Source organism: Cyprinus carpio, chromosome A3, assembly GCF_018340385.1.
Source record: "Cyprinus carpio isolate SPL01 chromosome A3, ASM1834038v1, whole genome shotgun sequence".
NCBI lineage: Eukaryota > Metazoa > Chordata > Actinopteri > Cypriniformes > Cyprinidae > Cyprinus > Cyprinus carpio.
This window is the reverse complement of record NC_056574.1, coordinates 18310112-18321169: the sequence shown is the minus strand read 5'-3', so window position 1 is coordinate 18321169 and position 11058 is coordinate 18310112. Positions and strand designations below refer to the sequence as shown.

General features: G+C 35.0%; 1 protein-coding gene across 1 annotated transcript; it reads left to right on the top strand.

The window, feature by feature from the left end:
• The first annotated feature begins 7361 nt into the window (after window positions 1-7361).
• On the top strand, window positions 7362-9997 carry LOC109109335 (B9 domain-containing protein 1). The gene is made up of 7 exons (XM_042721470.1): window positions 7362-7580; window positions 7683-7751; window positions 7875-7983; window positions 8942-9038; window positions 9139-9201; window positions 9496-9563; window positions 9716-9997. The coding sequence occupies exons 1-7, from the start codon at window positions 7518-7520 to the stop codon at window positions 9850-9852; spliced, it is 606 nt and encodes a 201-aa protein (XP_042577404.1). The 5' UTR covers window positions 7362-7517; the 3' UTR covers window positions 9853-9997.
• Window positions 9998-11058: the final 1061 nt, after the last annotated feature.

Below are 11058 nucleotides of genomic sequence, written 5' to 3'. Positions count from 1 at the left end.
TACGGATGAGATAGACACTGAGTGAGAGATGGATTTGCTTGCAGTGGCTTTTCAGTAACAGCGTGAGGTGTGGAAAAGAGGAGAGGGGTAGATGCTGACAGGGTTTGTTTTCACAAGGGACCATGCTGAAAGCATTATTGCTGTGAGAGCACACAAACATATACACTCATGCACAAAAACAATGCACGCTGCCACTATACTACAGCAAATGATCCGTTTCTTTACAAAACCAGCTCTTGCAATTCAGATTAAGGTTGCTGTGATTCATTTTTCTCTTTCAGATACTCTTCATAGGTCTTATCTAACAAAGGCAAAATGCTGCAGGACAGAGGGGTCTGTTTGGAGTCTAACAAACTGTTTAAAGCCAGCACTTCACTGTAGAATACTTAATAGCGGCTAGCACAGTGTACACAGTGTTCAAAAGTGGGGGGAAAAAGCTGAGACCTGTCTGAGAGCAGAGAAAAATCTAGCAAAAACAACTGCAACCTCAAAACAGACTTTCCTTCTGAGTCCAGGCTTCAAAGTAGACTGGCCATGTTCGGTGTAGGCTCTGCATTTCCTGAAATATAGATTTTAACGCCTATGGGATTCTGCCTACCATTTCTTATATTATACACTTCTTAAAAAGGTGCCATGGTTGTTTTAGCAAATTTAGGGCTAAATATCTGCTGCAGTAATGTTTATTTGTAACCAATTTTTCAATATTAACAAATGCTTATTGGAACACTTACACAACAGCGTTTTATCAATTTAAATATATAAAATAACTTTATATAACTAAAATATAAACACACATAAATGTATATGTATATATACAGTGCCCTCCATAAGTACTGGAACAGTAAAGACAAAATTGCTTTCTCTGCTGTGGAAATATGATTAAAAGCTGAATATGCGACAAAACTACATAATGTCACATTTTATTATTAGGTCTTTCGACACATACATGTTTTACCAATTAAAAATGACAGCACTTTTAGAGTTCATCCCACTATTTGATGTGAGCATAAGTATTGGAACAGTTGAATTTAAGGCAGATGTAAAAGATTAAAAGCTAATATTTAGTTGCAGATCCCTTGCATGCAATCAGAGCAGTGAGTCTGCAACCCATAGACATCACAAGACTCTTGGTCTTATGCTTTGAAACGCTTTTCTCCAGCCTTTAATGCAGCCAATACCAACTGTTGCTTGTTTTGGGGAGTTTCTGTCTATTGTATCCTCTTCAGCTGGTGAAATTAATGTTCAATCGGATTTAAATCTGGAGATTGATCTGGGCAATCTAAGACTTTACATTGCTTTGCCCTGATAAAGTCCTTGACTGAACTGGCAGGGTGTTTTGGGTCATTGTCCTGATCAGATGTGAAGTGCTTTCTAATGAGTTTGGTGGTATTTTCTTGAATATTGGTAGCTAAGATGATTTTGTACCCTTCCAAATTCATTCTGCTACTGCCATTATACATTAAGTCATCATTAAAATCAAGAGGTGCTGTTCTAGAGACAGCCATGCATGCCCACGCCATGACACCACCTCCACCAAGCTTTACAGGTGAGGTTGTATGCTTAGGATAATTTGCAGTTCCCTTTTTTCTCCACACTTTTGCTTTCCAATCACTTAGATAAAGGTTAATCTTTGTCTCATCAGTCCATCAACTAGGTTCCAAAACTATACTGGCTCACATTTGTGAAGAATCTTGCCTTTCTATTTTTTGGTGCTGATCAGAGGTTTGCATCTTGCTGTGTAGCTTCTGTAATTCTGTGTCAAATTCTCCTTCGGACTGTAGATTGTCAGAGCATCACCACAGCTTTATGGAGGTTGCTGGTGATTTTACAGACATGTATTTTAGGGTTCATTTTCACAGATTTCATGATTTGCCTGTCATCAACTACTGTTGTTTCTCTCAGCCAATCAGGTCGTCGTTGGTTGCTGATGTCGCCGGTAGTTTCCAAACTCTTGATTTCTCCATGCCCTTTGTTTTTCCTTTAGTTCTAACTGACTTCCTCTTTTCTTTTAGCATCCAAATTGCTTGCTTTTCTTTCAGAGTCGGCTTCCTCGTCTTCATCCTGTTTTGTGTGTATCATCATCGAATGCAAGACTTAGAATGCAGAAGCAATGGATATAACTGATAAGACACATTCCCTGCTTTTATTATCTGAAGAATTAATGCAACAGGACACAGCTGAACACTTAGAAAGACCTGTGAAGCAACTGTTCCAATACTTCTGCTCACATCAGATAGGGAGATGAAACTCTAAAAGTGCTGATCTTCTTAGCTGGTAAAACATCTTTGTGTTGAATCACCCAATAAGTTCTGTCTGTAGTTTTGTCTCATATTCATCTTTTAATCATATTTACAGATTTCTTGACTCCACAGCAAACAGAACAATTTTGTCTTTACTGTTCCAATACTTATGGAGGGCACTGTGTGTGTGTGTGTGTGTGTGTGTATATATATATATATATATATATATTTATACATGCATACACACACACACACACACACACACACACACACACACACACACACACACACACACACACACACACACACACACACACATTAAAGTTATTAATATTAATAATACTTTGTTTTTTATATCTATAATGCATAATATAGTTATGTTTGTAATGATAATATATACAAATATACTGTATACATAAATATATTGTGCAAAAGATAAATAATAAATTCTATATTATGCATAATAATGTAATTTTTCAACATATTTTTTATGAAAGCTTTAAAAAATTAAGAAAAAATAAGAAAATTAAGATTAATTTAGTGTGATAAACATTAGTATAATAGTCACACATTAGTGCAAAGCTCCCCGACTATGATGCCATTAACATCTGAGGTTAATCTCAGGTCACTGATCACTAATCATTACTGACTGGCCACAAATTATTCACGTAATCTGAGGTCACCTGTGCTCCTGGGCAGCGGTGCAGTGTAGGCTGAACATAAATGTCATCAGGAACAAAATCAGTAAATTTACAGATCAGGCTTTAATTTAAATGGACAAAAGATTAATGAGGTCGTGACCCGCTAGACAGGAATGTGCCGTTAAATTTGATCTGCAGAGTCAGAGGCCTCTTCCTCAGCATTTGAACTTCCTTCACATTTAAATCACTCAACATCTTTCTTCATTTTATTAAATGGCAGACAGGTTATTTTCATAGTCACTCCACATTTCACATTGCAGGCGGTTTCGACAAAGCAAACAAAATTTATCTGCATCTCTTGCAATAATTGGAAATGTCATTTTTAATGACACAAAATTGTGTCTGAGAGTCTGCTGTCTTGGATCTTCTCCTGTATGGGTGAGAGTTAGAAGTCTGAGAGCGTGTAAATTAAACCAAATTGTACAAATCAAGTAATACTAGGCATCATATGTCCATAAACTGTCTGATTAAATAATTCAGTCCAAGTCAGTCCAACTGTGGTCCACAAAAAATTCTAAATGGTTTGTAAATCGATTGGTTCATTTAAACAAAATGGATCAAAATTGTGATTGTGATTAATTTGTGATAATTTATTTGTTGTCCCATGTAAATACTATAACTGACAGCATATACAAGTGTTTAGTCAAATGTGGCAATTTTTTATTGTTCAAGTGGTCCCAACTTGAAAAAAAAGTTTCTAAACCACTGACTGAAGAAAACATACAGTCTCTAATGCTCACCAGGGCTACATTTATTTGCTGAAAAATACAGTAAAAATTAAAATCACTGTTTTAAAATGTAATTTATCACAGCGATTATTTCATTACTCCAGTCTCCAGTGTCACATGATCCTTCAGAAATCATTCTAATATGCTGCTTTGCTGCTCAAGAAACTTTATTATTATTATTAATGCTAAAAACAGCTTAATATTTTTGAACAGTTAATATTTTATGGAAACCATTGTACTTTTTTTCAAGATTCTTAGATTAATTGAAGGAAAGAATAGCATTTATTTTTAAGTTTTGTAATATTACAAATGTCTTTACTGTCACTTTTGATCAATTTAATGCATCCAATATTGATCTATTAAGCGTTAGTGTAAGTTCACACCCCTCCTATGCTATTATTTCCTGACTAACATCAGATCAATCCGGGAAAATCAGTAAACATCAGTTACGGTAATGCCAGAGAAAAAAACATTTATGTGCTCCCAAATGAAAATTCACTCTTTTATTATTTATCAAATGGAAATATCCTAAAAGCATGGGTGGGAAAGATTTATCTGTCATGCAAAATTAGGGAGTGGTCAGAATGTAAAGGCTTTGATCCCTGCCACAAGAGTGGGCTGCTGTAATCTGACACGTGCAGATCCACGGTGGCCCTCTCATCTGTCTGACACAGACCATTATGCTGTCACAGAGCTGCACTCCAGCTAATAGAGGGGCAATATTAATGATTAGGCCTCATAATAAATGGCACTCTGCTTTTGACCATGATTGGAGTTTGGAGGGAAGGACATAAATCAATACAAATTTTTACATGACGTATATTCAGGTTGTGTCTCAGCTCAGCTTTCCAAAGACAGTCGGAGAAACAGACTGAAATGACCTGGGATTTTCAGATGCAGGTCAGGGACTGACTATTATACAGGTTGGCAACATCAGTATATATAAAAATCTAAAAGTCATTCTATTAAACAATATTATATATTTATGAGCTTTTAAGCCGTTATACGCAGAGTCGTAATGGAACTAAGTGGATGTATCTTCCACTCCATTATGGTCATAACCTCATGTCTTCTCTTTACATACTGAGTGAATAAACATGAACTTGAATAAAACAAAGTTTAAATCTACTCACAATCTAGTTTCAATCAGACTACATTGTAGACAAAACAGATTTGAGGGTCAACGATGTGCAGGCGTGTCTACAATAAAGAAAAGGATTGATTTAAAGAAAAAAAACAGTTTAAACTAAAAATTAACTAAAACTAAAACCATAAAAAGAAACATTCTAGTTAATTTATATAACATAAATGTTAACATTAAATAAAATATTTTATTTTTAAGCTAGTTGCCAAGTCAAAAATTTACATAGACATTAAAATTATAACTAATAAAATGTCAAAAATACAACAAAAATACTAACATTTAAATAAAGAAAAATTTTAACTAAAATTGAAATGAAAACAGAAAATATAAAAACAATCCAATATTAACAAACACTATAACAGTATCTCAATGATACTAAAACAACACTGCATGCATCCTATTTTCAAGAAAGTTTTACTCTTTATTTTTCAAGGTAAAAAGTTAAAAATGTTTTACCGATATAATTGATTATTTAAAAATATTATTACATTTCTGGGAGTCACACAACATAACATTAACACTTGTCGTTAAATTCACATTTTTAAATAGATTTATCAACATGAGGGTCTGCAGGGGTCCTTTCTATGTTATTATTGCATATCAAAGTAAATTTTTAATATAGATTTTTAAAACATGATCATTATGTAAGAGGTAAATTCAAGCAACTGTATGTGTGAACTGCATTTTTTAAATTTTTTTAACAGAATTTAAAAATGGCCCCGTCACTGACCCATAAACTGTGTCTGGATAAATCCACGCTATTATAAGCTCCTTATCATCTTCAAGACTAAACAATGAAGAACACTTGTCTTTAAAAAAACACAAGATCATCTTTCAGACCACCAACCAGACCCTCCAAACTACAGCCCAGGGCACATGACCTTTCCATGACATTTGCTATGGTGTGGACAGTTGCTGCATGATTTGGTGACACAAGCAAATGTCAACCAAACAAAAAATGTCAATTAAGATGGACACAGCTATTCACATACTGTTGAGATCTAAAGTACAGAAATAGATTAAATGGATTTCACATCTAAGCATTTATGCTATGCAATTAATGGAGGACAAGAACAATATGCTCAACCTACCCACATATGTCGGGTATGAAGACAAAAAAAAAAAAAAAAACATGCCCCACGGAAATAACTGTCTTTATTTCAGGCCTATAAAGGGAGACACAGGTCCCATAGAGGACTTGTAAGTAGTACAGACGTCTATTGCTATAAATAGTGGCTGTAAGTCAAAGACCTGGTCTCAGAGAGGGAAAATTGGCAACAGATGAGGACAGCTCAAACTGGGACATCGCTGGGCCAAAAAGTGACAGGCAGGTCTTCATCTAGGTTTAAAAAGCTTGAATAAGACTTTACTGAAGTGTAAGACTAAAACCATGGATGATCCCTGAAACCAATTCATGGATTTATATATTGATTGCCTGTGTACCATGTCGGCTCTGTTTTATAGATATTTCACACTTATGTATTTTTCTTCTTTCGGTTTCAAGGTCTTGGTTTCTGTGTTGAGGGCTCAGCCTCTGTCAAGCTGAGAAAAAAATGCACAAGAAAAAAAGTATCCAGAACAAAATAAGCACAGAGTGAATTTTCAGTTAACAGAGTGAATAAGAGAGCTATTTAGTACAGAGTGGTTAAGTGCTTGAGATGGCTGTCCACAGGTGAAACAACAGTGATTTGCCATCATAGGATGGTTAGTTTGTTGTTATTTTAGCTGCTGTTGGAATTTATGCTGACACCTATATATTGTTGTGGATTTGAATTCTGTTTGTTTATTAAATGCAGCTTCTTCAAACACAAAGATGTATCTCAATGCTGCTTCGTCACACCATTTATCTAAAACAATAGTTTCACTATTCTCATTCATATATATATATATATATATATATATATATATATATATATATATGTGTGTGACCAATAATGTGTATTTTAAATTTATTAAAAACAGGTTACTACTTCAAAACATTTCAAAGCAGGTTTCTTTTTTTAAATATATATATATATATTTTTTTTTTTTTTTTTTTTAATTGTACCCTGAAAACACAGATGAACAACATAATATTTCTAAAGAGAGAGAGAGAAAACCGCAGATAAGCAGACACAGGCAGATCTGGTAACCAAAAGTAGATGAAGGCTACATACATGGAAATATGTAGGCTACTTACAGAAAGGCTATTTAAATTACTTAACATTTCTGTCTTTATATGCCTATGTATTATTCGTGTGGAAAATAATAATAAATATTGAGTCGTGTGCCCATAGTTTTGATTTGTATTGTATCTACGAATGTGCTTAATGTTTATTGATGTTCCAGGCAATATAAAGCCATTTTATTATGCAAATAAATGCCAGTGAAGCTTTTTGAATCCTGTGTCTTGAGAGAATGCGAAAACCAAAGACCCATGATTTCCACACAGGAAAGCCATAAGCCTTCATCGATAAATCCTGGAAACCAAAAAAGTTCCTATTTCATGTCCACGACAACCATCTAGTGGAGAAAGTTAGCATTTTAAAAACGCATTTTATTTCCGCAATTTTGAACCGTGTCGCCTGCCGTACTGAAAGCGTCCATAGCAGCCAGAGGATGTTGACAACGGGAATCCATTAATTCACATCTGAACTGCGATTTCAGAGCAGCGAGGGTGGTTTGGTGTGATTTAAATGTTTTCCAGGTTGTTAATGGCGTGGAAATGACCTCAAACAATCCAGCTGTTTTTCTTCTCATGGTTAATGGGCAAATCGAAGCAGCCGATGTAAGTTAACATTGATTTTTTAGAGGATGTGTTTGATGCAGTAAACTGTGTGCTATTAATATGTGTTAACTGGATTGATAAAATGTCGTATTTTATCTTAAGTTCCCAGAATATGATGATCTTTACTGCAAGTATTGCTTTGTTTATGGACACGACTGGGCGCCCACATCAGTGAGTCACAACCCGCTTTACACTGTAATGGAAATATTTACAGTATGGAAATCTGGACTACTTTATATATGTATTCTCATATGTTCCAGTAATAAGTTTGTGTCTTTTTCCCACAATCTGAAGGGCTTGGAAGAGGGAATTTCTCAAATAACATCAAAAGGTAGAGGATCTCAGAGTCTGGTGTGGAATTTCCCATTGGACATCACATTCAAAAGCACGAACCCATTTGGCTGTAAGTGACCCAGGTTTGGTTGAGTCAGAATCAATTGTATGGAGCAGGGTTTCTGTGGCTCTTAAAGGTAATAAACTTAAACTTAAAGGTCTTAATTCACCCTTCCACAAATTAAGGCCTTTAAAGGGACTTAAATCAGAGCAGAAAATCTTCAGTTCATGAAGTTAAGGAATTAAATAATGCCATAACTGCAATATATATATTTATTTTTCCTCAGTATTTTTGTCTTGTTTTCCAATATTAATATCTAAACGTTCTTATATCAACATTTAGTTGAGATGCAAAATGAAGATATGAAGTCTTATTTTGTGAGAAACTGAACAAAATGAAGTGTGTTTATGATTTAATAAGAATAAATATCAGTCAGTGGAACATGAAATCTTGTTCTCCCTTTTAAGTTGTTTCTGAGTCCACTGGCCAATAATTGTTCTTGTTTTAAATATTGAACTCACTTCACTTTGATCAGCTTCACAGAAAACAAGACTTATTATTTTATGACATTTTGATTTAATCTTTAGACACTGTGGCTATGCACTGGAAAATGAGACAAAAATACTTAAGGAATAACATCAAAAACATTTTTGCAGTGTGATCAATAGGTTCAGTTATTTCCGTATTCTAGTGGTTAAGCGCAGAGCTATTCAAGCCCTTTTTGTCAAATGAATTAAAAAGTAATGAAGATCTGCTGGAAGTTGTAATGCAACTTATTGTGTGCTTCCTAAACATTTACATTTAGAGAACATACTGTTGTATTGTGTTCCCTTCAGTTTATTCCTTTAATTTATTTAGTTTGTCTTAAAAAAGTTAGTTAAAAAAGGTCTTAAATTTATGATGAAGGAATATTGTTCTGAAGATCTGCATGAAATCTGCCATGTCATATATTGTAATGCAGCTTAATAATTGTGACCACAATTTATATTTTTAAGTATCCATCCATTTCTATTGATTTTTTCTTCAGGGCCCCAGATTGTGGTTAGTGTGTATGGCCCCGACACTTTTGGAAATGATGTTGTGAGAGGTTATGGAGCCGTACACATCCCGTTTACACCTGGAAAGTGAGTCGCTTTAAGGTTGTTGTCATTACGTGACGGAAGCAGCCAGCATGCTCAAAATCTGTCTGAAATGCACAATTACATATGAATGCTCTCTGTCCAGACACACCAAGACCATTCCCATGTTTGTTCCCGAGTCTACGTCAAGACTTCAGAAGTTCACAAGGTTATATCTGATTTCTCCCAAATATTCCACATTTACCTCGGCTGGTGTTTTCATTCAAATTTGCATGTAGACATAAGAATTTTGAATTATCCAATTAATTATGCAGTAGCTTAGGGTTGTAATCTGAATTTAATTTTGCTGCTGCCGTTCCTTTTTGCCCTCAAGACTTAACTTGAACTAAGTTTTAGGTAATGTGCAACTTCTATGAACATTTCAAATGTGAAGGTACGTTGTTACTTGAAAACATTTGTTTTCATTTGACTCTGTATCTAACATGTTATATCTTGTACGCAGCTGGCTGATGGGAAGGCGTCCTGAGTTCACAGATCCCAAGGTTGTTGCCCAAGGAGAGGGAAGAGAAGGTAAGCTTTTATTTAACCCTTGCCTCCAAATGAAATATGATATTTCAGTGGATGTTTTCCATCTCAAGCCAAGGTGCGGGTCCACAGAAACTGTTCTACTGCAATAAAGTGTATTTACAAGCCATAACTGATGCAATTTTGTCTGTTTGCAGTTACGAGGGTGCGCTCGCAAGGTTTTGTTACACTACAGTTCAACATTGTGACTAAAGACATGAAGAAACTGGGTTATGAAACTACATCAGAGCATTCAGCTGCTACAGGACTCACAAGAACATCACAGCAGCTTTAATAACCACTTTCAGGATATTTTTGTAATCTTAGTTTTCAAGTTGCTTTATTCAGTTTCATAGTTGCTTTATAACTTTACATGTGGTCTTGCTTTATCAGCTTTGCATGTTTTTAAATAAATTGATCTTGTGCATGTTAGATGTCAACCATTTCTGACCGAAATAATTTGGCTCGTATTTGATTTGCATAATCTAAAATCCAATTTTAATCAGCAGATTCCATTTTTGGATTTTTTTAATCCTAAATACCAAATATGATTAACCTTTGACCAGGGTTATTACAGTTAACTAAAACTACAAAAAACACTGTCAGTTGAAATATACATAACTGAAGTGAAATATAACAGTAAGCATATTTTATTTCAGCCAATTGCTAAAGCAACATTTCTCACTTTAATGTGATATACTAAAATAAAACTAGATAAAAATGTTTGTCAAGACAAACTTTAGGTTGGCTTGAGAAAGCCTAGCCTGAAATTTTAAAGCAGCTGAAAAAGCCTGAAGTCTGAACATTTAGATAGATTAGATATAGGTTTATAACATGTTTCTAGCATGTTTCTAACAGATGTCACTCGAATAGTTTTGAATGGGGAAAAATGCAACGCTCAATATGGCCGCTCAATCGCAGGAAGCCCCGCCTTCTGAATGGAGTAGTCAATTGCTAATCAGTCAACGCGTCACTGCACCTGCCATTAGAAGCGTCCCACAGACACAGATTTCTTTGGTGATTTCAAATATGAAATTTAATCGCAAGTCTAGTGAACAGTTTTGTAGAATTTGATGTTTCCTCATTCAAAGAGACAGGAGTTGCACTTGGATGACCAAAAGACGTTTCAAAGATGGCCGCCGAGTGACATGACATCTTAAAGGGACTTTGATAGAACGCAGCAGCAGCTTTCTGTCGGACATTTGTCGTGTCGAGCTGCATCCAGTGTAGACAGCATCTCTGATTATAATGAGATCTATAGTGTTTTATCTCACCGCAAGGTGCAAGTCAGATCAGTCTGAAAAGATTAAGCACACCAAGTCAGATGGGCTGAGTTTGGTGGATTTAGCTTGAAAGCTCTAGGAGGAGCAGCATTCAGAAATTTTAGTCTCATAAGAATAATAAAAAGAAACTTAAATAGCAGATCAGTAGGCTGGCTTTCTCTAGCTAACCTAATTAAAAACTTTACTAAATATAACTAATGAAAATCATAAAACCACAA

What these genes read in the sequence shown, in the direction of transcription:
- LOC109109335 (XM_042721470.1), top strand. Translation starts at nt 7,518, where the DNA reads ATGACCTCAAACAATCCAGCTGTTTTTCTTCTCATGGTTAATGGGCAA. An exon ending in AAGCACGAACCCATTTGGCT is followed by an intron (nt 7,984 to 8,941) that starts GTAAGTGACCCA and finishes TTTTTTCTTCAG; the next exon opens with GGCCCCAGATTGTGGTTAGT. An exon ending in AGACTTCAGAAGTTCACAAG is followed by an intron (nt 9,202 to 9,495) that starts GTTATATCTGAT and finishes TCTTGTACGCAG; the next exon opens with CTGGCTGATGGGAAGGCGTC.